The sequence below is a fragment of the Equus caballus genome, chromosome 10, assembly GCF_041296265.1.
Source record: "Equus caballus isolate H_3958 breed thoroughbred chromosome 10, TB-T2T, whole genome shotgun sequence".
Lineage (NCBI taxonomy): Eukaryota > Metazoa > Chordata > Mammalia > Perissodactyla > Equidae > Equus > Equus caballus.
In genome coordinates this window covers 25987310-26014894 of record NC_091693.1, presented here as the reverse complement: position 1 = coordinate 26014894, position 27585 = coordinate 25987310, and the positions used below count along the sequence as shown (strand labels likewise).

At 40.3% G+C, this 27585-nt stretch overlaps 2 protein-coding genes across 5 annotated transcripts in view; both read right to left on the bottom strand.

Annotated features, from left to right (window-relative positions):
- ZNF470 (zinc finger protein 470) overlaps positions 1-5295 on the bottom strand; it is a 42099-nt gene extending 36804 nt beyond the window's left edge. For 3 of the 4 annotated variants that reach the window (XR_011422515.1, XR_011422514.1, XM_070224951.1), the window contains exons 1-3: positions 4762-5289; positions 3925-4054; positions 2822-2913 (exon numbers count right to left, since the gene is read on the bottom strand). Coding sequence is in view for 2 of the 4 variants with exons in the window: in XM_070224951.1 (XP_070081052.1) it covers positions 2822-2881 (60 nt within the window). In the remaining 2 variants the exon portion in view is untranslated. Of the gene's footprint in view, positions 1-2821; positions 2914-3924; positions 4055-4761 lie in introns of all 4 variants that reach the window. The other variant, XM_070224950.1, reaches the window with a different exon arrangement.
- A 5359-nt stretch (positions 5296-10654) lies between these two features.
- Positions 10655-27585, bottom strand: part of LOC138915962 (zinc finger protein 471-like) — a 49307-nt gene continuing 32376 nt past the window's right edge. Inside the window, exons 3-8 of the mRNA XM_070224917.1 lie at positions 22996-23122; positions 22727-22822; positions 20840-21003; positions 20085-20196; positions 19637-19732; positions 10655-15168 (exon numbers count right to left, since the gene is read on the bottom strand). Of these exons, the coding sequence (XP_070081018.1) occupies positions 13463-15168; positions 19637-19732; positions 20085-20196; positions 20840-21003; positions 22727-22822; positions 22996-23122 (2301 nt within the window). The 3' untranslated portion in view covers positions 10655-13462. The remainder of the gene's footprint in view (positions 15169-19636; positions 19733-20084; positions 20197-20839; positions 21004-22726; positions 22823-22995; positions 23123-27585) is intronic.

Here is a 27585-nt window from a genome sequence, read left to right as displayed (position 1 = left end):
GGATAGTGGCCTACCCCTTAGTTCACATCTCAAAGAGAATGATATGCTCTTTAGAGTCAGCTACATACATAAGCAGCTCAGAGTAAGTCCAGAAGTTCATAAACAACTTTATGTGGTTGATTTCCAAAGCTCCTCTCTCTCTGTGAGCTCTCTAGTACTTTCTGTTTCCCTGGGGCTCCTCTTTTTGGTTCTCTGGCCAGATAATTTAGGCTTATTTATTACATTCCACTGTGCACTTCCCATAACTGTACCCAAACCTGGGACGACGCACAGAGAGGAGGGAAGCAGAAAAAAAGCAATGAGGGTTTACCCCAGGTCTGGGGAACACAGACTCTCCAATCACAGAGAAAATTTCACCTCCCTCAGAGTTTTAAGACTCCTGCGGACCCCCACTGCCATCATCAGGGCACAAGAAAACAAATAACATTTTTTTAAAGGGGAATTCCCCCTCCCTGAGCATTAAATCCCTTTTCCACTTCTTAAGCCTGAACTAGAAGGTTCTCTTGCAGCTTTTTCTGTCCATAACAATACCTACTTCTAGGTTTTGGGTTTGTTGAATCCATGCTAGGAGATACTGGGGTGGGGGGCGCAAAGGGAATAAGGTAAACACACCACAGGTTTAGTGGTACTCGAAATTTTGAGCTTCTTCCCTAATCTGCTTGCTACTGTTTAGAGACCTTAAATTGCTGCTCCGCACATGCTGTTCTGGTTTTATAGCAGCTTTCAGTGGGAAAGGATGGATTGTCCTCAGTCCATATTACCCAGAAACAGGACCCTCTCAAATTCAGGGTAAATTATTATTTCATTGGAAATAAAAAGCCTCCTGATGTTCAGTGCTTCTTGTGAATCATACACCATATTGTAGTTCTTTAATTTATATATGCATGTGTGTGTATATGTGTGTGTGTGCGTGTGGGCGCACGAAGAACCACATACACACATAGGCAAATAGTAGCATATACAGCTAATGCTTATATGGTGCTCACTATGTGTCAGGTACTTTTCTAAATACCTAAAATATATTAACTCACTAATCCTCACAACAGTCCTATGAATTTGGTACTACTATTATTCCCATTTTACTGTTGAGGAAACTGAAAGTAAGGTGATATATCTAGTATATAGTGGAGCTAGAATTTGTACCCAGGCAGTCTGGTTGCAGAGTCCATATTGCTAACCTTTCCGCTATACTCTGCCACTCTTAAAATATTTTCCTCTGACAAATAATAATTATGCTCTTGTTTAAAATGTTTGAATGTACTTAGAAGCAAGTTCCATTGGTAGTGCATGTTTTGTGACATTATAGCTGATAAAAAAGGTGTTTTGCTTTGCCATAAGTTGCTCACTGTCTTTGACATAAAATAAAAACAATTTAAGTATTCAAGTTATTTTTTTTTTTAAGATTTTAGTTTTTTCCTTTTTCTCCCCAAAGCCCCCCAGTACATAGCTGTATATTCTTCGTTGTGGGTCCTTCTAGTTGTGCATGTGGGACGCTGCCTCAGCATGGTTTGATGAGCAGTGCCAAGTCCGCACCCAGGATTCGAACCAACGAAACACTGGGCCTCCTGCAGCGGAGTGCGTGAACTTAACCACTCGGCCGCGGGGCCAGCCCCTCAAGTTATTTTTTATTTGATTAGTTTTTTAAGTTTATAAATAAAACTTGATCATTTCTTACAATAACTAATTTGCTGGTGACACTAGTTTAGCATTCACTTTAATCAGAACATGAATTATGGCTCTTAAGCGTCTATTGTTGGTCATAAAAGTATTAGAATTAAAAACATTCTCGAGTAGAGTAAGTTTGAGAAACTAATCCACCAGGAATGAAAAATTAGGAATTTAGTCAAAGAAAATAATCAATTGAGGGCAAAAATTCAACTACAAGGATGATCACTGCAATTCTATTAAATAGCAAAACAGTGACAACAATTTACCTATGGAACAACAAGGGGCTGATTAAATAGATTCTGGTATTCACTCTAGAAAGAAAAAAGAGTGTAGAGTATTCCCTGGCATTTTAAGACACTCATGGCTCCACAGTCAACTGGGGAGGGGAAAGCTTTGCGTACTCTGCCCAAAATGCCACCCATCTCACCTGTGCCCGCCAATCTCCTCCTTCAAGTTGCAACTCAGTAATTACTTCCTCTGTGAAGTCCTTCCAGCCCTTCCTCCCTCCAACAGTATGACTGTGCAGGCTATATTCTGCATGAGGATCTCTCACCAAGGAGGCAAGAAGGAGCTAAAATAAAGTAGATTTCCTCTTGCCAGATTGTGTGGCCTGTCACAGAGCTTCACCAGTCCACAGGGAGGGGCACCTTTTTCTAATTCACCCAAAGGCCCCATTTGAGCTATTAATGGTCCTTCCTCTACTAGAGACCAGAAGTCTACTCTCCACTTGCAGCACTTATCACATTGTATAAATAAACGTTCACTGCCTTTTCATTTCTCCAATGGATGATAGGCTGAGAGCCAGGATGGGGACTTAGGGACTAGGCAGATCATGGCCCTAAAATTTCCTCTAAGGACTTTACTTACGCTTTTTCAGATACTTATGAGAAGATTGAGCACAGGGAAGGGCTCAGACTGGGTCAATTCTTGAATGAAGAATAAACACTGAGTAGGAAGAAGAGGAAGTTCTGAGAGGGCACTGGGCCGTCTGAGTCTATCCCTGTGGCCCCATCACTTATCAGAAAGGAAAAAAATGGGAACCAGGCCCAAGGGTGGAACTCTAAGGCAGACAGCTTTCAGAAGGAAACAAACATCACCAAACCCTAGAAAGCAAGACTGTATTTTAGGGAGGACAGAGGGAATACTAACTCACCAGGGACATAGCTTTAAGAAGTTCAATTCCTGTCACCTCCTCCTCTTCCTGGCTCCTCATTTGGAGAAGAGCTTTACTCTGAGAGGGCAGAGCTGGGGGAGGAGAAAGGAGTAGTGAGAGGCTGAGTAGCTCTAATAGTCACAGCCTACAAACTCTTTCTGCCCTTCAGTTCCCTCTGTTCTCACTCCCCCATTCCCACCACACCCTCCCCTCAGCATTCCTGGGAGACCTACAGTTTACAGTGGGGTTCCGCTCTGCTCTGGGTTTTCAGGCTAAGCACAACCTCTCTCTCTCAAAGCCGCCCAGTAATTAACAACAGAGATGTACTACGGGTGCTGCACATCTGAACACTGACAAGTGTCACAATCTTCAGTGAAAACAGGGGAATACTGTCATCATTTCAGATGTGCAAGCTCCGGGAATTGAAGGCTTCTGCACGAGTTACAGAGCTTGTCAGTTACGGAAACCAGCCACCAACTTAGGTCTGCCCTGCTGCACCACCCAAGTTATCTGCCCAAGCGGACACCAGAATATAACAGGAAACGGGCACCCCGTGAGACTAACTACTCAGGATTTGCAAAGGTTCTATGAGACCTGGAAAAAGCCATCTTTCCCAGAGAGAGGCACTACCTTTGTTACTACCAAGAGTTCACATGGCTTGCAGATAACTGGACCAAAAACCATCAGGAGACCCAGGTTCTCATTTTGCTTTGTGACAATCTATAGTTTTGAAGAATTCCCTTGGTCCCCCTGAGACAAGTTTCTTCAATCAGGAAGAGGATGAAAGTATCAGACATAATCCTGGCTTCTTTCTCTAAACTCCACTGCTTTCTCAAAGCATTATTATAGTGATGACAAGAATGAACAGTTATTGAGCACTTTCTACGTCACGTGCTTTACAGGTATGAGCTGGTTCAATCCTTATAACAGTCCTATAAGGTATTAATATTATCATCTCCATTTTACTTAAGAGGAATCGAGGGTTGGAAAGTTTAAGGAAAAGACACCTATTCAGTAGAGGCTTTAGGATCGGAACTCTTGAAGTTATTTAACCCTGTCCGAGTCAGTTTCTTCGACAGTCACAAGTGGGTATGAACACCTACCTCGAGCAGTTGTCGAGGGGATTACACGAGAGCCAGGATGCAGGACTCTGGAGTCAGCTGTCCTGGATCTGAATCCTGGCTCCTCCACTTACTTGCGACACTTGTCCTCTCTACGCTTCAGTGTCCTCATCTGTAAAAAGAAGGTAAGCTAGTTCCCACTTCACGGTGTAGTGAGGGTTGGTGTTAACATCCTCAAAAGGTCCTGGAACTGTGTCTGGCACACGGTAAGCACTCAGTAGACATTAGCTGTTATTGCTATTACTGCGTGCAGCAGAACAAGCAAAGAACGATATGGCTTCGAGCAGCGCTTCTTCCCCCCTCCCTCCTTTGTTATCAGAGTTGGGATTGGGAGGGGGAGAGACAAGTGTGAGGGAGGAATGGGAGTATTTTCGCTCATTTACCAGAAGGCGACCAAGCCATGGGAAGGCTGGTGTCGCTCGGCACTTCGGGTGAAGCTGTGAACCTCGCCTTCCTCCCAGGCCCCATCCCACTCTTGAATTTCGGACAGGGAAAAGTTAGACACTGAGGGCCTCCTCGGAGAGCAGCAGGGCGCCCAGGGGCCGCGCTCTGGCGGGAAGGCTCTCTCCCCCGCGTCCCCGGAGATCCCACAAAGACCTGGAAGCGGAGAGGCTGGCTGGCCGACTCTGGGCAAGTCAAGGGCCCTCCCTAAATGCAGCTCCATACTCTGACCAAGGGGACCCTCCAAACCTCTGGACTCCCAGGTCCATCAGCCTTTGAGGCTGGGGACATCCTCCTCCAGGACGGGCCCCGAAGACAGCACCCCCAAACCTCAGTTTCCACCCTTGCGGCCGCAGGCGAGCCGTCCGTCACTCTTACCCCTGTGCTCCGTCCGTGGACATGTGGACGCGTCCCGGGGCCCGCCCCTCAGGTGGGACAGGCGGCACCCGCCCGGACTCCGGGGCTTCGGCCCAGGGGGGGCGCTCCGGGGTGGGGTCGGAGGGGAGCGAGGTCTCGGCCAGGAGGGTTTCCACTCTCAGCCGCGTAACATCCTTCCTTCACTCCGGCGCACGCCGTCTCTCACGCGCTGCCGGGACGCGCACACACACACGCCGCGGTCACACACATCCCTCCTGCGCCCCGCCAGTCACATCTCACACTTGCACACACCGCCCCATTCACACACGTACCCGCCTCCTCCTCCCCGTCAGTCACACATCCTCTCAAACGCATGCACACACCACGCTTGTCAGTTGCCAAGTCGCGCGCACACGTTCACGCCCGCCCCGCATGCGCGGACCGGAACGCCAACCCCTTGGGGTCTCCGGGGGCCCGGGCCCAGCCACTGCCGCCACCCGAGCCGGCTTCCTCCTCAGAACCGGTCACACTCGCTCACGCCCGGAGTTTGAGCCCTCGCCGGAAGTGGGCGTGTCCTCCCAGCGCAATGGCCCCTGGGAAATGTAGTCCTGACAGGGGCAGCGGCCGCGTTCTGAAATCGGGCGGTGAGGCTGCCAAGCACGGTTCCTTTCCCGGCCTGGTGATCACAACCCTCTGTCCCATACAAGTGGCTCCTGGTCCGGAACAGAGCCGACTAGAAGCCTCCCAGCTCCTACTCTGGCTCCCAGAAGCACAAGCCACCCCCAAGAGGCGGGCCGAGCCCCGGGGGCTTCTGGGAGCCTTCGCCGGGCTCGGAGGAGGTGCAGACAGCCGAGACCTAGCTCTCCGCGCTCCGCAGATTCGGGTCGCAGGAGGCGGGGAGCGCGCAGGCGCATTGGGCCGGGGGAGGCCAAGGAAAGTGGGCAGGGCTTAGGAGAGGCAGGTGTAGGGGCGGAGCCTTCGGGATCTGAGGAGTGGAGGCTTGGATCTTGCCTGGTGTCTTGTGCACTTGTGATTTGTGATTTTTGAGTGTGTGTGTGTGTGACCTGTCTTATTTCATGCCTCCCGGTCCTCTGTCTCTGATATACTCTACTCCCCCAGCCCATTTTGTCCCTCCTTGCTAGAATGAGGGTCCCAGGAAGACACACAGCTTGTTGGTCCTGTTTAGGGTCGTATTCCCAGTGACTAAAAGTGTGTTTGGCACATGGTAAGTGCTCAGTAAAAAAATCACAACTTAACATGAGCAGTGTCATCGTGACACAGGTACAGAGACTGGTCCACCACGTATCACCCCAAAATTAAGCTCCTCTCTCAGACACACCCAATCACTCAAACCCACACAGCCACGTTTAGACTCTAGCTTTCCGGGATCCAATTTCCCTCAGACTTCATGGACTCCATAACGAAGTTAATTCTAGCTGTGAAGATGCCATCTCTAAGGAATTGCAAATGGAATCTTAGTGTTGCTAACATTTTGTGGTTGGTTATTCAAGTTGGATAAAAATGACACTGCTACTTTGTTTTAGAACTGACGTATTAAGAGCTTGGAAATCTTCACTCCCATCCTCACAATAAGAAAAACATTCAACAAAATGAAAATCAACTTCTCTTAGATCCATTAGAGAATTGAGGTCACAAAGGAAACCACTACCCTGAAATTTGGAGAGACAAGAGAATACAGAAAATCACAGCCAGTATCAGCTTACCTGAAGCAAAAATTGCTGGAGCCATGAAATGGTAGGAATTCTTAATTGGTAATCTTGAAGAACTGTTGGAGACTTAGTGTGGACCAGCTTGTGAATTAAAAAATCTGAGGGGCCTAGTCTTAGAGGGGCCCCTAGACTTTCATGGATTTACCTCCAGGAACTCCATCAAGTTCTCACAGTAAAGATTGGGGAGAAACGTTGCGATTTAATATTTATATTTTCTCGTGCAATTTTAAATTTTTTAAAGAATTTATCCCCTTTATTTGGATTTCAAATTTAATAACTACATAGTTGGTTAATTCTCTATTGTGTCTAAGGTTATTGCTCTTTTCTATTCTGCATTGTTCTTCTTTTTGTTCAGTTGGTTAAAAAAAAAACTCCTCTCTCTTTTGCTCTCTCATCAGAGGCTTTGATATATTCTGAATCTTTTCAAAGATAGAGCTTCTGCTTCTGTTAATCTTCTGCGTTTCACTGATTTTCTCCTTTGTGTTTTTGCCTATGTCCAATTGCTCTTTAACATGCTTCTTTACTTAAATACATACTTTGTTCTTGACCTTTCTAATTTCATGATAAATGTATTTAAAACTTAATTTTCCCACCATTTGAGCCATGAGTGTTTTATCATCTAGTTTTAAGTCTTTCTTAACTCCTTTTCTTTTTTATCCATTCTAACAATCTCTGAACTTTAACTGGGGTATTTAGTCTATTTACATTTAATGTAATTATTGATATGGTTGGATTTAGGTTTATCATTTTGCTATTTTATCTTTTTTTAACCACTTGTTTTTAGTCCTTTTGTCCTCCTTTCCTTTTTTTTTAAGTTAACTGAGTATTTTTAAGAACTCTATTTTAATTATTGACTTTTTAGCTATAATTCTTTACATTTAGTATATTTTACATTTATGCTACATTTAGTATATTGTAGAATAAATATAGGCTCAAGGAATTATAATATACATCCTTAACTTTTCAGTGTACTTGAATATTGCATCCCTTCACATTAAATGTAAGAAATTTGCCAACATATAGTTCTACTTATGTCTCCATCACTTATGAAAGATATATATGTTACATCTATATGCACTATAAACTCCATGATACAATGTTATAATTTGGACTTTAAAAATCATGTTTTAAATGAATTTTGTAAAAACAGAGAGAATAATTATTAGGTGTTTAAAATTCACCCACATGTTTACCACTTCTGGTGCTCCTCATGCCTTCTTGAAAATCCAAGTTATCACCCAATATTTACCTCAAGCCTGAGAAACTTCCTTTTAGCATTTTTTGTCATGTAGATTTGCTAGTAACAAATTCATAGCTTTTGTTTTTCTAAAAATGTCTACTTTACCTCCATTTTTGAAGGATATTTTCTCTGGATATAGAATTCTAGCTTGAAAGGTTTTCTTTCCTTTTCCCCCAGCACCTAAAAGAGTATTCCACTGTCCTCTGGCCCTGATTATGAAAAGTCAGCCATCATTCATATCATTGTTCCTGTTTGTATCATTTTTCTTTGGCCATTTTTAAGTGTTTTTTCGAGGAAGATTAGCCCTGAGCTAACATCTGCTGCCAATCCTCCTCTTTTGCTGAGGAAGACTGGCCCTGAGCTAACATCTGTGCCCATCCTCCTCTACTTTATACATGGGACGCCTGCCACAGCATGAGTTGCCAAACAGTGCCATGTCTGCACCCAGGATCCGAACCAGCAAACCTGGGGGCACCAAAGGGGAATGTGCGCACTTAACCGCTGCACCACCTGGCTGACCCCTATGGTTTTCTTTTTATCTTTGCATTTCAGCAAATTCATAATGATGCCCCCAGCTGTGGTCTACTTTGTATTTATCCTGCTTGGGGTTTTATGACATTCTTGAACGTGGAAATAGGTATCTTTCACCAAATTTGGGAAATTTCTGGACATTATTTAAACAGGTTTTCTATTCCTTCCCTTTTCCTCTCCTTTTGTAACTCCAATTACGTTAGATCTTTTGATATTATCACACAAGCCACTGAAGCATTATCCATTTTCTTTCAGTCCTCTTTCAGATTAATGTATCTATATTCAACTTAATTGACTCTTCTGCCACCTCCAATTTGCTGTTAAACCTATCCACTTTTACTTTCAAATACTGTATTTCTCAGTTTTAGAAATCCCATTTCCAAATTGTGTTCATTTGCTAAAATTCCCATCTGCTCATTCATTAATCCCACACATTCTTTTATATATCCTTCAGTAAAATTATAATATCTGCTTTAACATTCTTGTTTACTAACAGCAATATCTGAATTATCTTAGGACTGGCCTCAGTTGCTTTTTCCTCTTGAATGTGGCTTGTTTTCTTGTTTTTTTCATAGATAAATATTCATATATCTAATAATTCTTATTGCATCCTAAATATTGTGAGTCTTCTTCCAGCTAGACATCTTTTTCTTAATAATCAAGCCCTGAGTGACATGCATCACTCCTATTCAAACCACATCAAAGAAAATTAATCTTATAGCCACAACTAGAAGCAATAGTGGATGAGTAACGCAGGATGTGCCTGGGCAGTGACATTCCAGAATCAATTCCAGACAATGGAAAGGAAGCACAAACTTTTGGTGGCCATGTAGTCATATCACAGATATCATTAACACATACATACCCAGGACCTGGGGAAATAACCATAGTATGGGTTTGTGGGCACTGGACCTGCTATAAGCTACATTAGGTGAGAATTTCCCCAAAAGCCCTTACTCTACATAAATGCAAGTCTTTTACGAATTCCAATGGAAATGTTCATAGTGATTTTAGTAACAATCACTTAAGAGTACTCAGTACCTTTTCAACTGGCTCAAGTCAATATGGGACTTGGATGCCATGCCATGGAGTGTTTTTAATTAAAACAAAAACCTTAGTGTAGTTTCAATTCTGGTTATCAATTATTAAATACAGTGGAAATATCAGCTATCAGAACCTTCTTGGCGTGTGAGGCTTATTGTGACCATTTCACTTTCCTCACATGGTTAACTCATGCCCTGTAATTCAGCTACTACACATGCCATAGTTCACCACAGAAATAAGATACCTTCTCCAAGTGCAATCACCCTTATGAGAAGTCTCAGTACTTAGAGGAGACATAAGGAAAAATTTAACATGCTGGCACTTCTTTTATGTCAAAAGAACATACAAAGGCTACGGGGTCCTGACAGAGGACTTTGCAAAAGATGGGTGGGGAGCATGGACATAAATGATCTAATCCAGCATTACAAACTCTTGAATCCTTTCAAGTCCTTATATGTTATGCAAAATAACTTAACCCTCAAAATACATTTCCAAAAATGTTCCCTAGATTTTTGATATTATAATTAGTGAAGGACATTAAATATTTCTGGGTGAGTTTAATCTCCTCCCTATCTTTTGTATTTCAAGCTACAGGTCGTATTAAATTCAGATTTCAATTACCGACCAAGCAACGATGGTGGAAGTAGACGAGCAGACTCAGCTGAGAGTTTTCTGTCCCGAGGCAGGTGTGGCAAGAATTAGGTTTCTTAAGATGTGAGCGAGAGCTGAAGTTTTCTAAGACCCCTGAATCCTTTATGATAGCCCCATTCCAATAACATGGATTCAAATCTTTCCCAAGGCTTAAATTTCATTTAAGAGAAGTGGCAAGGTTTGGAATTCAGTAAGCACCATAGTTCAGCAACTAACTGGATCTACTGTTACATCTGACCTTCAGCAATTGCAGCCCCATGGTTAGAAGCAGTAAGATGATTCCTAACACAATCATAACAGGGCCCTCATTTCAATTTCTTGCTTAAAGTGAGAATTTCAAGTGGCCTTTTACTTTTCCGATTTCATTATAAACAAGCATCACATGTACTTTTGGAACTAGCCTTCTTCATCACCTTTAGTTTTTGGCAAGAGCTGTCCAGCCCCTTGGGCACAGTGAGCTTATGATCCCGCTGTATCGTGAATATCCTTTCCTGGTGCAAAACAGGGTTACAAGTTTCTGTGTCTTTTGATCTAATTCAATAATCAATCTTTAATACTCTGCTTCTCTACAGCCTGATAATCATTCTCTAGTATCAGTTTCTATATGGGCTAGCTTTCTTTGGTTGAAAGATGACGACTCTCACTTAAGATGAGAAGTTAAATATTCGAAGAATACCAGGTGCCTCACAGATTTAAAGAAATGAACAAAACTAGGATGTGAGAAAGCAGGAGTCATTTTAATGGACTAGAGTGATAGGTATAGAGATGCAGAAATCTTGAGGTTGCTGCCAAAAGGATGAGTGAATTCCAGTGACTTCCAGTCCAGGAGTGACATTTCATATATTTAACAGCTAGTACAGTACGGGCCCCAACCAATCAAAATGCATACTGACTGAAAGAAAATATCCTTTATGGCCATACATAAAACTGAATATTGGCCCTGCTACTGTCCCTGTGTATCCAATCAAAGTACAAAGAAGGAAAAATCTGACTGGCTTAATTGGAGGCATGTGTAACTGGCAGTTCACCTGAACAATATAAAATAAAGAAACAAAAAGTGTCAACAAAGAGCTAGGGAAAATATGCGTGTTAAAGACAAAAACAGATTTCAACATATATACTGAATATATATAAACATATGTACACACACACACATATATATACGCACACATATATGTATATTCAATATTAATTTTGACTCTAAGACTACAAGATCATTTTATACATAAGGTTCTGCAAATCACATATTTCATTTAATATATTGTGCACGGACAACTCTCCATAGAAGCATACATAGAGCTTAAACTTTTTCTACTAGCTGGACAATACAGTATTGAAGAATCACAATTTAATCAATCTGCTTGGCAGGACACTGAAATCCTATTTGTCATAATTAAAACAATTCTGCAGTAAACATTATTTACATCTACCTATTTATTCCAATGGGATAAAATTCCTAGATCTAGAATTACTGTTTCAAAGGAAATACACATTTATGACGTTGACGGGTCATGCCATATTGCCATCCAAAAAAGTAGGAGACAAATTTACACTATTGATGAACAAGTACCTATCTTCCAACACTGACAACAGTGTTGAATATTATCCAAGTTTTAGATTTTAATCCATCTGAGAGCCAAGAAATTTTAATTTGTAATTTTCTGATGAATGAGGGTAAGAACTTCACAAATTTTCTTTATTCATTTGAGTTCTTCAACTGTGACATGCCTGTTGGTAAGCACTACCAGTTTTCCTCCCACTGCTTTGTATGTGTAATGGCACTCTCTTCCTAAATGATATATTCTTTCATACAAGTTGTGCATATTTTCTGGCAATTGCCTTTTACATCTTTTTGGCGCCTTTCACCATGACCACGTTTCAAATCCTTGTACAGCCCAGCTAACTCTCCTCCTTAGGTCTTCTACAACTCCACGTCCTACTTAGTGAAGCTTTCCTCTTCTCTATGTTTGCCTCCAACACATTATTTATTAGAGATGTCAAATACAATTGTGTTATATTTCTCTCTAAGGTGAAAGAGTGCTTCTAACTTTTTTTTGGAGATTGGATAACCAACTGTCAAAACATCATCTCCCCAATAATGAAAAACCAGTTTTATGATATGCCAAAATCTCAAATGTGAAGAAATCTACTTCAAAGATTTCCCTGCTATGCTTGCCAAATTATCCTTCCTCGTGTTATTTTAACTAAAACTGTCAAAGTAAACATATCCTACTGGGACTCTGTTGTGAATGACAATTTACAAACATTTTAATAGTATTATTTCATCTAGAAAAATACCATATTTCTTTTATTGACATTTTTCCTATTGTTCAATACAGTTTAATAATTTTTCACCTCTATTCATAAATTGTTTCATGGTATTTCTTGTTTTTGATGTGAGAGTTGTATTACCCTCATAGACATAATTAAAACCTTTTGCATATTCTTCTCTGCACTAGAGCAGGGGTTGGCAAACTTTTTCTGTAAAAGGATAGAGAGTAACTCTGTGAGGTTTTGCAGGTCATACTGTCTGTTAGAGCTACTCAACTTTGCCATTGTAGGGTGAAGGCAGCCACAGGCAATATGTAAACTAATGAGTGTGGCTGTGAGCCAATAAAACTTTAGAGACACTGAAATTTAAACTTCATATAATTTTTATGTTGTCATAAAATACTATTTTCACTTGTTCAACCATTAAACTTTTTTTTAAAATTTATCATGGGTCACACAAAAACAGGCAGTGAGACTTTGGCCATGAGTCACAGTTTGCTGACACCTACTCTAGATCAGTTTACTTCAAGGTTAACCGTTCCTTGAAAGTTTAATAGAATTCATTCATAAGCCCAAGTGACTTTAAATAGGTCAAATCTTGCTAAGTTTTCTAGTTCTTGAGTAACATATCAGTAGTTTTAACTTATGCATGTAAATCTTGCATTGTTCTGATTGTTCCAGTTCTTTTGTTCCAAGTGGCCCAGTCATCCATGCTCTCCACACACTTGCTAAGACTGCTGGCGGATGTATAGTAAAGTTGAATTTTCTCACCAACAGGGTCACATCACCTTACAGTTTTGCAGATTAAGATGGGAAGGCACAATACTAACTCAACCTTACAGAATGAAGTTTTACACCAACATTGGCAAAGCCTCATTGACTACCTTGAAACTCCTGTTTCTGATCTAAATTCTGGTTTCTCCTAGCCTCATTCTATGCATCATTTTTATTCAGAGCTAACTACAGTAACTCTTCAATGTCTCCAAATAATATTTTTAAAAGAGATAAAATTACTCAACACTTAGTATGGATCAGGCACTGTGCTAAGAACATCTTATGCATTAACCAATTTAAAAGATCTCAACAAATGTTTACATGAGGAGTGAATGAATTACACTTACACTTAAAAAAATCAATCTGACTGCAATGTGAACAACAAACTTGTAAAGGACAAAACCAACATGAAACAAAAAGAGCAGAGAGACAAGTTTTTAAAATATTGGAATAGTCTAACTGAAACAGTGATGTTTTGAGACTATGGTGATGGGAGTGAGGACGGATTCCAGAGAAATTTGGGAAACAGATCCACAGGATTTGATGTGGAAGGTAAAGGGGTGCGTGTTGATGACTCTCCAGTATGAATTCTCTGATGAGCAAAGTGTGTACTCTGCCTGAAGACTTTCCTGCTTTTCTTATAGTTGTAGGATCTCTCTCCAGTATGGACTCTTTTATGTTGATTAAGGTGTCCAATTTGGATGAAGGTTTTCCTACATTCCTTGCATTCATATGGTTTCTTTCCAGAATGAATTCTCTGATGTACACTAAGAGACTGACGATGGCTAAAGGCTTTGCCACATGCACTACATTCATAAGGTTTCTCTCCAGTGTGACTTCTGCGATGACAAATAAGGGATGACTTTGTCTTGAAGGCCTTCCCACATTCAATACATTCATAAGGTCTTTGGCCAGTGTGAAGCCTCTGATGTTGAGTGCAGGATGAGTTGTCACCAAAGGCCTTCCCACATTCAATACATTTATAGGGTTTCTCTCCAGTATGAACTCTCTGATGTTGAATAAGATGTGTGGTCTGGCTGAAGGCTTTACCACATTCCTTACACTCATATGGTTTCTCTCCTGTATGAGTTTTCTGATGCTGTGCAAGGTGAGCTTTCTGGGTGAATGCTTTACTACAAACCTTACATTCATAGGGCTTCTCTCCAGTATGAATTCTCTGGTGGGTGGCCAGCTGTGAACTGATGCTGAAGGATTTACCACATTCCCCACATTCAAAGGGTTTCTCTCCGGTATGAATCCTCAAATGACTAGCGAGGTGTATATTCTGCCTAAAAGCTTTCCCACATTCTTTACATTTAAAAGGCTTTTCTCCAGAATGCACTCTTTGATGTTGAGTGAGTGACGCATGATGGCTGAAGGCTTTTCTACAAACATCACATTCATATGGTTTTTCTCCAGTATGAATCCTTTGATGGACAGTAAGGGATGAGCCATACCGAAAGGATTTGTCACACACGTCACATTTGTAGGGTTTCTCTCCAGTATGAATTCTCCTATGTTGATTAAGTCCTATGTGATCACTGAAGGCTTTCCCACAGTCAATGCAATCAAAGGGTTTCTCCCCAGTGTGATAATATCTCCAGTGACGAATAAGGGATGTGTTCTGTATGAAAGCTTTTCCACATTCAATACATTCATAGGGCTTCTTGCCAGTGTGACATCTCTGATGTCGAGCAAAGGATGAACCATCACTGAAGGCCTTTCCACATTCATTACATTTATAGGGTTTTTCTCCAGTATGAATTCTCTGGTGAACAGTAAGGGATGAGCTCTGGGTAAAAGTTTTCTTACATTCACTACATTTAAAAAGTTTCTTTCCTGCATAGATTCCTGTATGTTTTATTACCACTGAATTTTTGGGGAAAGTTTTCTTAACTGAATCACGATTATGACCTCTCTCTTCTGAAACATCTAAATGGAACCATCTTCCAGATTTGTTACACGTACGTTCTCTTTCCATAGAGAGGGTTTTGTTATGAGTGAGTGTCTCTCCCTTGAATTGTGCCTCCTGAGCTACCAGCTTCCTTTCAAACATACCCCCAGAATCCCAATTTTCTCTGAAAGTGGAACACTCCAGGTTAGTGTTTAAAGTTCTGTCTGTTTCCACTTCAGAAAATGAATGCTGCTTTGGAAATAATTCCTGGATCTCCCGTATAGATTGCTGACCTGAAAGATATCAAGAAAATAACAAGAAACAAACATTTCCCTTATTACATGATAGAAAAAGAGGAATCTGCTAAAAGGAAAATTGTTAATGAATTCACTAATTGTTGAATTAAACCACATAACTTATGTACTTCTAAACATGTAAACATGCAGTCTATAATGTATGTAAGAAGACCCCAGCCTGAATTTATACAGGAACCTAGGAGAGGTGAGTAGAAAAAAAAAAAATATATGTGAACGTAGTTACATATCAGAAGACTAAAGAGTTCGAAAAATGTTCTGCAATCACACCATCTAAAAGTATAGGCTATGACATTCATTGCCTTTACCATCTCTCACTCTCTATGCTGCGTCAATGCCAGAGCAGTCAGCACATCACAGAAGTTGTTCCAGGAAGCATGCCAAAGCACAAAAAAGACAATGTATTCTATAACATTCATTAGGATTATCTGAAAGTCCGGTCATTCCCCTACAACCAGAAAATAGAGTTTCTGTTAACCATATCTTATTTGACTACTTTCAACAAAACCCACATTGCCAATTGATGGCTGAAGCTCAGTAGTCACATAAAGCATTTTTACGTTTACCTGCTTGCTTCCACAAGCCTGAGAAAATCCTCACTTCTTTGGCCATTTATTAATGGATAGGGCCTTGCGGTTTAATTTCTCATTTTGAAGAGACTGTTTTTATAAAAATAGTGAGTGCTGACAGCGTATTTAATTATATCGTATACACTACTGAACAAGTATATGTCTTATCTCAGACTATAGGCTTACAGGCAGGAGTGAATATGCCTGAGTTCCTTTGCTAAATTACTTAGCATGTACCAAAAACGTGTGCATGTATAGCTATATCTCAATAAATGCAAACAGATGAAACTGGTATTGGGGAGATGATGCAGAGTCAAACGTTTGGAAAAAGATGATCTTAAAAAAGGGAAAATAGTCTTTTTTTATGACATCTGAACACTGAAACCTTTCCTTCTTAAATCAGTAACAAGACAAGGAAGCCTGCTTTCACTATTTCTATTCAACAATGTACTGGAAGTTCTAGTCAGAGCAATTAGAAATAGAAATAAAAGGCATCCGAATTAGAAAGGAAGATGTGAAACTATATTTGCAGATGACATGATCCCATACATAGAAAACTCTAAAGAATCCACAAGAAAACTATTAGAGCTAACAAATCAATTCATCAAAATTGCAGGATACAAGATCAACACACAAAAATCAGTTGTATTTCTATATACCAGGAATGAACAATCCGAAAAGGAAATTATGAAAAAAATTCCATGAAAAATAGCACTAAATGAATAAATTGTTTAGGAATAAAGTTACCCAAGGAGGTGCAAGATTGTATGCTGAAAACTACAGAACATTGCTGAATGAAATTAAGAAGACCTAAATAAATGGAAAGACATCCTGTGTTCATGGATGGGAAGACAGCAAGAAAGAATTAAATACATAATAGAAACAAGACCCAACAAATTTGTTACGTGGTACAAATGGGAATCACACATCTATTAATTTTAACAAAAAATTACGAGTGATACAAAAGGTCAACAAAGTAAACGCTTCTATAAGTGAAGATACCACCCTATTTAAACTACTGTATAGTCAGAAACATCATATGCAAACTTATAGGCCACATGAAACTGGGGAAAAATTTATCACATTTATGAAACAGGATTTATATTCATACTATATAAAGGCAAGGCAATATGACCCAGTAGAAATGTGGGTGATGAGTACGAACACACCATTATCAGAATATGAACTCTAAATGGATTTAAATGCATTTATTCTCAATATCACAAGTAGTCTGGGAAATAAAAATTAAACAAAACTCAATTTTCACCCAACAGCTTGGCAAAAATAAAAAAAGAAATACAAAATAGTCATTATTGGTAAAGATGTCTAGAAACAGGTATTCTCATAAATTATTCACCAATTGTTATAGCACTATATCCATGAAACTTTAAAAATATGTATAATTTGGTCATGCAAAAAGATACATACAAACTAGACCCTGTTTATTATAACTGAAAAGACCTAAATGTTCAAATGTCCTCAATAGTAAATTAGTTAAGTAAACTATGGTATTTCCATATATTGTAATACTAGACACCCACTAAAATAATGAAGGAGAACTACACAGATCAAGTCTCTAAGGACACAAATAGAAGGAGAAATCATAAAAGAAATAATTTATTAGACTATATGAAAATTTTAAAAATTTTACATATCACAATTTTAAAAGGTCTAATTAAAACAAAAACTCTTATTACCATATGTGAAAAAGAGTTTGAGACAATACATCAAAGAATTACTATTTTATATAAAAAAGTCACTGGGAATGTTAAGAAAACATTTATAATACAAACAGAGAAATGGGTATAAATGAGGAACATTTTACAAAAGGATAAAGAGAATAAGTAAATTTAGGGAAAGTATTCAACCTGTTTCATAATAAAAAAATAACTTCAGGCTATAATCTTTCACCAAATAATATGAACACATTTTCGTTAAAAATACCTGGTGCTATGAGGATGCAATTAAACCCAGACATCTGGTCAGCCAGTCATTGCTAGAGTCACTAAATGCAAACAAAACTTTCAAAGCCAAGCAGATGTTCATATCCAGGGATATGGCAATCCCCAAAATGTATCATTTTCACTTACATAAAGATACCTATTATAAGTATGTTTCTTTTTTTTTTAAAGATTGGCACCTGAGCTAACAACTGTTGCCAATCTTTTCTTTTTTCTTTCTGCTTTTTCTCCCTAAATCCCCGCAGTACATAGTTGTATATTTTAGTTGTGGGTCCTTCTAGCTGTGGCACGTGGGACACCACCTCAGCGTGGCCTGACGAGTGGTGCCATGGCCGCACCCAGGATCCAAAACAGTGAAACCCTGGGCCACCGCAGCTGAGCGTGCAAACTTAACCACTCGGCCACGGGGCCAGCCCCTATATTTCTAATATCAAGAAATGTAAAATAATCTAATAGAGCAATGGCATATACAACATGTAAAGCATGTGAAAAACTGCAACTGAAGACACACAGCAATTTCTACTCTGTGAAAAAATATGTTTGTTATCACTTGAAGAATCTAGAATTGCCTTGGTAACATGTGATCATGATTTTCTATTCTTTTTCCAGACAGGTTGTACAGAGTTCATTGACCTCCCCGTCTTCCAAGAACACTGGGCCTGGGCCCTACGTGAAGGAATGTGTCTGGGCTCGGGGTCAAAGGTGGCCAGTTTGGCCCTGACTCTAAGGCACAAATTACAAGAATATGTTCTGTGTCATGTTCCTTGTCTGGGCTGGGCACCCTGATGGGCACCTGACTGGACTTTAGAAACATCCCATCCGTGGGAACAAAAAAGATAGAAGCACCCCATCCGTGGGAACAAGAAGAAAGAACTCAAAGTATCCAAATGTCTGAAACCCTGAGTCAGAGCCCAGAGAAAACTTAGGATAAAAGGGAGTTAGAGACATAGAACAACTGGGAGTCTCACTGAGGAAAGGACGCTTTGCCTCGGACCCGGACAATCGGCATTCCCACCCGCTGTACAAACTATTGGGACTTCCCCGGCTGATTGTGGTGTGGATGTTGTAAGTACCGATTTGCTGTTCCCCTTTATCCCTGCTCCTTGTTGTGTTTCCCTTTATCAATAAACGTTGATTGCTTCAACAACCAAGTAGCCCTGGCGGTACCTGTCATTCCTTGCCCTTTGCGGCTGCAGACAACACAGGTGATAGGATTACACTTTCCACAAACCAGTATTTTCTAAAGAAATTTCTTTTCCTTCCCTTGTGTATGGAAAGAGGAAGAGACCCTCCAATTACGTCTTCTTGCAACTTGACTTTTGCCCACCCTGTCCAACTGGAACAAGGAAGCTGGTGGGAATCCTCTCCTTTGCGCATGTAACACCCTACTGGAAAATCTGCAAACGCTACTTCATGCGAGTTACCCACGAACGTGTCTTATCCTCTTATCAGAGTAATTAATTGATGGTTTGCAATGTATGTGTAAATCCCCTCCTTCTCCAACGGCCTGCCAATGCCAAGCAGAGTGGCTCCCTCAAATAACTTCCAAGCCATGGTTCTTACAGGAATGGACACTTAATGAAGGGAAGGGGCCATCTGATCACGGAAGAGTAAACCTTTGGAAGACAGCTCAAAAGTACATGGGGGTCAGGAAAAGGTCACTAAGGAACCAAGGGGCTGATTCACACGTGAGTGGCCAGGAACAGGAGGAGCTACAGGGAAGGAGTTCCCATTCAAGGGAAGGCGGCAAAGGAGGAGGAAAGAGAATAATTGTGAAAGCCCAGATCTCAATTTTCTCTCCAGACTCGGAGGACTTGGTAAAGTCTTCCACTGAACAGCAGCGAGCATGCGGCCTCTCCAGTGAAAGCTACGCTCTAACCTGCGGGGGCAATTCCACCCCAGGCCTCTGGTGCTCACCTGAGAACAGGCCTCTTGTCAGCTCTCTCTTCACCAGCCAAGGCTCCTTCTCTCGCTCCAATACAGAGACCAAATCTGGCTTAGAAACACAACATCCTGCATGTGTGAAAGGACAAGGGGTTCAGTCATACTCTTGGCATTCTCAAATTGAGATCCAGTTCCTTGGCTTTGAGAGAAAAGTGTCATTACAGGAAGCAGCAGAAAGAAAAGTGAGGGGCATCTGAAAGACATCAAAGACAATGCTTCAACCGTAATGAAGATCCCAACTTTCACCTCCACAAATGTCAAATTCTTATCTTAGGAACTGGAGGCAAAGATGCAGCTCAACACTTCAGAAGACACCCCTCCACCCCAGCCCCCGCAACACACTCACACACACTTCAACACCGAGGAATGAAAATGGTGGATCCTGAAGACACATTCAGATCTGGGAGAGGGACATCCTTACCTACTGGCCCCAGGTCATGGTTCTTCCACATCACGTTCTTACAGAAACTCTTTTGAGCTGGCTCAAGCTGCTGGGAGAAGTCTACGGCCACACTGGTGATGGGCACCAAGCCCTGAAACGGCACAAAGATGTTTTTTGATCAAACCATGCTCATGACCCCACAGTGGCTCTGGGGTGGGCTGCATCCACATGCTGTGAAAGAGGCACTTGGTACCAAGAATTGACACTTAGGCTTTGAGTGACCCAGGTCACATAGTGACTGGGCCTAATTATATCAGACATGTTTTGGAAAAAAAAAAAAACAGTGAGGAGAAACTGTTTCTGCCATGGAGAATGTGTAATTCTGCAGAGAAGCATGAACTGACACACAGTATGAATTTCTAATGCTGACTGAAGGCTTCCCACATTCAATACGTATTATTTAATCATCGGCAAGGTTTTTCTCTCATACAAAACCTCTGATGAAAACGAAGGGTTGAGACCCTGCTCAAAGTCCTCACCTTCATTACAGGTCAGGCATTTCTGATTTAAATATACACATTTGTGATTCATTACAGCTGAATTTTTCCCCACTTTTCCTCTGTGTATCAAGGCTGCATACTCCTTCTTCTGTGGGGAGACTCTGTCTACGAGAAGCACTGTATCCAAATGGAAACGTCTCCCATACTTACTGCAGTCATGGTCTCCTTTCTTATCAAGAAGGCTTTCTTGATGAAGGCTATCGTGTTTTGACTAAGGGTTATCTCCTGACTTACCGGCTGCCTCTCAAACAGAGCACCATAATCCCAGTTTTCCCCGAATACGGAGCACTGCAGACTGCAGTCCGTGAGTCTCTCCATCAGCAGTGCCTTGGATAACTTCTCTTCACAGAAGTCCTTCTTTGGAGGTAACTCCTTGGTCTCTGGCACAGCCTTCAAGTCTAAAAGAATATTAAGAAAGTAAATATCTCTTTTGTTATGTATTAGTATGAAGAAAACTTCAAAAATGTAATGAGATGAATTAAAATCCTCAAAAAAGCACATTGTTTTGAAAATTTTTTTATATGACCAACCAACCTTACATTCCCAAATCTGTGCAGCTTTAATCCTAAAGGACACAATATGAACTTTCTTATCTAAACGTTGAGCAAGCCATGCACATTATGTTTTTAGCAGGAGACTAGAAAAAGAAATTGAAGAGCAGGAGATAAGAGAGCTCATAAAAATTGAAATCTAAGACAAGATGTGGCTAATACAAAGAGGGAGGGGAGGCCATAGAAGAGAATTGCCATACAATCCTTATTTCAGCATTATTAAGGAACACTCGCTTTGACTCTCCATTTTATCTCTAGCTCTCTCTTTTTTTTTTCTTTTACAATGCCCTGTGCTTTTCATTAGTGTTAACTAACAAAAGGTCAGATCCTGGCCTTAAAAGTGCAAGTCTTCATAATTGAGAAGAGTCTCAGCAACAGATGAAGGATCGACAGAAGGAAAAATCCACTTCTGTCTCATAAAACTAGTTCAGAGAATGTGATTGAGTATGATGTTAAATGGAAAACTTTCACAAAAACACCATTTGAGTTCTCCTGGGCCATATGATGACCCACGTGAGTTGCCGTAATTTATAACTGTGAGCAACCTGTCCCGTTCTGTCAATACAAACTTTTCCTTGGATGTATGACTTGAACAAAGAGGTCTTATAGGATTCTCAATTCTTAGCAATTATTGCCATTTCCTATTATAATAACCTCCAGAAGAAATCTGTAGTTCTGATTCCTTGTCTTACTTGATTAATTTGTTGTTCCAGAAATAATGCTGTGGTTGAAATCTCTGTATTCCCAAGTGGTATAAATATCATCACAATATCTGTAAGAACATTCCATCAAATCAGAATCACTGTTCTTTTCTTCTGAGAGCCAATCACCCAAGTGCACACTGCCTGTCTACACCGGGAAGGCCCCCTGAAACCCAAACTATTACAGCCCAACCCAAACTCATCTCCTAACGTACCAACCTCTTTCTTCTAATTCTGATGTTTCTGCTAAAGGTTCTACTTTAGTTTCTTGTTTTCCTGGCTTGCAATTTGGAATGATTTTTCCTCTTCCTCTTAAGTCCCTATTTATACTGATCATACGTAGAAGAGCAGTTTCTAATCCATTTAAGTTATGTAGATACGTCTTGGCTCCCCTAGGAGATAACTTAATTACTAAATTAATTTAATTATTAAATAAAGTTAATTCTTTAATGGCTTACACTCATCTTATCAACCAGCACCTGACGGCCTTACTCAAAGCTGACACCCAGGAAACACCAGTTAAAAGAAGCCCATAAATGAAACAACCATCTAGTCAAACAGAAATAAGATACTAAAAACTACACCAGAATCAGTGAAAGATTTTTTAAAGAACAGAGATGATGATCTAAGTCTGAACAACAAAGGGTCTGAGAAGGAGCTAGGGAAGAATGGGATCCAGAGAGAGGTTTAGAGAGAGGGGAGAGAAGAGACAAGGGGAGAATGAAAATTTGGGAGCCCAGGCTCAAGAGGCCTCAATTTTCCCTCCAAGCCTGGAGGCTTAGGAAGGGTCTGTTGATGACCCTACAGGTCTGAGGTCACTGAACTGTGACTGGGAGTGGCTTCAACCCACCTAGGTCTCCCACACTCACCTGGGCACCGGCCTCTTGTCAACTTTCTCTTTGTGATCCAGGGCTCTCTCCTCTGTTCCAGTGAGGAGATCATATCAGGCTTAGAACCGCAAAGTCCTAAAAACATAAGAAGTAGAACATGGTCATGCTATGGGTCCAGATTTGAGATGACACTTTCTTGGCTTGATGGGAGAGGGGCAGTGCAGCACATAGTGATAAGGGATGAGAGACTTCAGAGTGAGGGCAGCAGTCAGGGGAGAGGTGGGAGGAGGTGTGGGAAACAGCCTTACCCAGCGATGCCAGGTTCCTGTAGTTCTCCAACATCACATTCCTGTACAGAGTCCTCTGAGCAGAGTTCAGCCATTCCCACTCCTCCTGGGAGAAGTCTATGGCCACATCCCCAAACGTCACCAAGCTCTGAAAGGACAAAACCACATTCTTACTCAACCAGTGCTCATGCCCCAACACAACTAGGGGGTTGTTATGGACTGAATCGTGGCCCTCAAATTCATAGGTTGAAGTCCTAACCCACAGTACCTCAAAATGTGACTGTGTTTGGAGACAGGGCATTAAAAGAGGTAAGTAAAAGTTAAATGGAAGGGTGATGTCAATATCACAGCAGAGTGAGCTCTCCCCTTAAACTCTCCCCTCTAAGATACAACGAAAAGGACATTCATAAACCAACAGAGAACATCCACACAACACAAAAGATATCTGAGAGACCCACACAGCCATATGTCTGAAGGTGGAGGTGCTGCAACCCCTGGAGGAAGTGGAAGGAGGTACGTCGCTCTCCAAGGTCCCTCACAGCATGAGGGAAAGCACCACACAGAGGTGACTAGCTATTGCAGGGGTGTCTTCAGCAAGCTAGCACCACAAGAGAGCAGACAGCGAGGACAGAGTGAGAAGTCCCCAGGATCACATAGGTGAAAGAAAGAGCCCCTCCCCCTGCCCAGCGCCACAGTTCAGCCGATCCAGAAAAGCAGCAGCTGTGAGCTGAGCTGCAGATTGCAGGGTGCTCAAAATGCACAGCTCCTGACTCCCATCCAGTGGCAGCAGGTGGACATAATGACCACATATTACCACTATGCAAAGGCACAAATATACACCATCAAGCAATATGAAAAAATATATTAAATCTCCAGATCAGAAGGAAAATGACAAGTAGCCAGAAATCAATCCTGAAGGCACAGAAATCTATAATCTAAATGACAGAGAATTCAAAATAGCTACCATAAAAAAACTCAACAAGTTAGAAGAAAATACAGATAGTTCAATCAAATCAGGAACTTCTTCAAAAAAGAGATTGAAACTACAAAGAAGAATGAGAAACACCAGAGATGAAAAACACAATGGATGAGATTAAGAAAAATATGGATTCCCTGAGTAACAGAGCTGATATTATAGAGGAATGAATCAGCAATCATAAGGACAGAAATATAGAAATGCTTCAGATGGAGGAGGAGAGAGAACTAAGAGTAAAAGGAAATGAATAAATTTTCTGAGAAATATCTGACTCAATTAGGAGATGCAACATAAGGTTATAGGTATTCCAGAGGGAGAAGAAAAGGAGAATGGAGCAGAAAGCTTGTTCAAAGAAATAATAGCTGAGAAATTTCAAAACCTGGGGAAGGAGCTGGAAATACAAGTGAAAGAAACCAACATATCACCTAACTATGTCAATTTAAAAAGATCTTCTCCAAGGTACATAGTAGTGAAGTTGGCAAAAGACAATGACAAAGAAAAAATATTGAGGGCAGCAAGGCAGAAGAAAATAACTTTCAGAGGAACTCCTATTAGGCTTTCAGCAGATTTCTCAGCAGAAATCTTACAGGCTAGGAGAGAGTGGAATGATACATTCAAAATTCTGAAAGACAAAAACTTACAACCAAGAACACTCTATCCTGCAAAAATATCCTTCAGATATGATAGAGAAATACAAACTTTCCCAGATAAACCAAAACTAAGGGAGTTCATCACCACAAGACCCCCCCCTTACAAGAAATCCTGAAGAAGGCCCTCATACTTGGGAAAAAAAGGGGGACGAGTTACAAAGCCCTGAGCAAGAAAATAAATAGGTAGACAAAATCAGAAAATTGTAGCTCTCCATCAGAACAGGTTAGCAAACACTTAATTATAACATTAAAGATAAAGGGAAGGAAAATATCAAAAATAAATATAATCTTGTTATTTTAACCACAAACTCACAACACAAGATGGAATAAGATGTGACAATAACAGCTGAGAAGGGGTAGAGGAGAGGGATAGAATCAGCTTAGTCTAAGGAAATAAGGCTATCAGAAAATGGACTACCTCATCTATGAGATTTTTTATACAAACCTCATGGTAACCACTAAACAAATAATTGGAAAAGAGACACAAATGATAAATAAGGAGAAAACTAAGAAAACCATCATAGAAAACCACCTAACTGAACTGGTAGTCCAAAATATATGGGACGAGAAACAAAGGAAACGCAGAAGAACCGGAAAATGAGTGATAAAATGGGAGCATTAAGCCCTCATATATTAATAATCACTCTAAATGTAAATGGATTGAATTCTCCAATCAAAAGACAGAGTGGCAGGATGGATTAAAAAACAAGATCCAACAATATGCTGCCTCCAGGAAACAAATCTCAGCTCCAAGAATGAACACAGGTTCAGAGGGAAGGGATGGAAGATGATACTCGAAGTGAATGGCATACAAAAAAAAAAGCAGGTGTTGTAATACTTAGACAAGGTAGACTTCAAGATAAAACAGGTAAAGAGAGACAGAGAGGGGCAGTATATAATGATAAAGGGAGAGGCCACCAAGAAGGCATAACACTTATAAATACTTATGCACCCAACACAGGAGCACCAAAGTAAATAAAGCAATTAACAACCCTAAAAGGAGATATAAGAACACAATAATACTAGGGGACCTCAACACCCCACTTACATCAATGGATAGATCATCCAGACAGAAAGTCAACAAGGAAATAGAAGAATTAAATGAAAAACTAGACCAGATGGACTTAATAGATGTATATAGAACACTCCATCCAAAAACAGCAGAATACATTCTTCTCAAGTGCACATGGAACATTCTCAAGGATATACCATATGCTGGGAAACAAGGCAAGCCTCTATAAATTTAATTCGATTGAAGTAATATCAAGCATCTTTTCCAACCATACTACAATGAAACTAGAAATCAACTACAAGAAAAAAGTGGCGAAAGGGACAAAGATGTGGAGACTAAACATTGTGCTACTGAACAACCAATCGATCGTTGAAGAAATTAAAGGAGAAATCAAAAAATATCTGGAGACAAATGAAAATGAAAACACACCATACCAATTCATATGGGATGCAGCAAAAGCGGTCCCAAGAGGGAAATTCATTGAAACATAGGCCCACCTTAACAAACAAGAGAAATCTCAAATAAACAATCTCAAACTACATGTAATAGAATTAGAAAAAGAAAAACAAAGCTGAAAGTCAGAAGAAGGAGGAAAATAATAAAAATTACATCAAAAATAAATGAAATCAAAAGAAAAAAGACAGTAGAAAGGATCAATGAAACAAAGAGCTGGTTCTTTGAGAAGATAAACAAAATTGACAAACCCTTAGCCAAACTCACTAAGAAAAAAAGAGAGAAGGCTCAAATAAATAAAATTAGAAATGAAAGAGGAGAACCTACAATGGATACCACAGAAATATAAAGGATTATAAGAGAATACTATGAAAAACTACATGCCAACAAATTGAACAATCCAGAAGAAATGGACAAATTCTTAGACTCATAAAACCTCCCAAAACTGAATCAAGAAGAAATAGAGAATCTGAATAGACCAATCACAAGTAAAGAGATTGAAACAGTAATCAAAAACCTCCCAAAACATAAAAGCCCAAGACCAGATGGCTTCTCTGGAGAATTCTACCAAACATTCAAAGAGGATTTATTACCTATCCTTCTCAAACTATTCCAAAAAATCGAGGAAGATGGAACACTTCCTAACTCATTCTATGATGCCAACATCACCCTGATATCAAAGTCAGACAAGGACGACACAAAGAAGGAAAATTACACGCCAATATCACTGATGAACATGGATGCAAATCCTCAACAAAATATTGGCAGATCAAATACAGTAGTACATTAAAAAGATCATACACCATGATCAAGTGGGATTTATACCAGGGACACAGGGATGGTTCAACATCCACAAATCAATCAATGTGATAGATCACGTTAACAAAATGAGGAATAAAAACCACATGATCATCTCAATAGATGCAGAGAAAGCATTTGACAAGATCCAACATCCACTTATGATTAAAACTCTCAATAAAATGGATATAAAAGGAAAGTACCTCAACATAATAAAGGCCATATATGACAAACCCACAGCTAACATCATACTCAGTGGGGAAAAACTGAAAGCCATCCCTCTGAGAACAGGAGCAAGACACGGGTGCCCACTCTCACCACTCTTATGCAACATAGTACTGGAGGTTTTGGCCAGAGCAATTAGGAAAGAAAAAGGAATAAAAGAAATCCAAATAGGTAATGAAGAAGGTGAAACTCTCACTGTTTTCAGAAGACATGATTCTATATGTAGAAAACACTAAATAATCCATCGGAAAACTATTAGAAATAATCAACAACTACAGCAAAGTTGCAGGGTACAAATCAACCTGCAAAAATAAGTTGCATTTCTATACTCTAATAATGAAGTAACGGAAAGAGAACTCAAGAATACAATCACATTTACAATCGCAACAAAAAGAATAAAATATCTTGGAATAAATTTAACCAAGGAGGTGAAAGACCTATACAATGAAAACTATAAGACATTATTGAAAGAAACTGATGATGACATAAAGAAATGG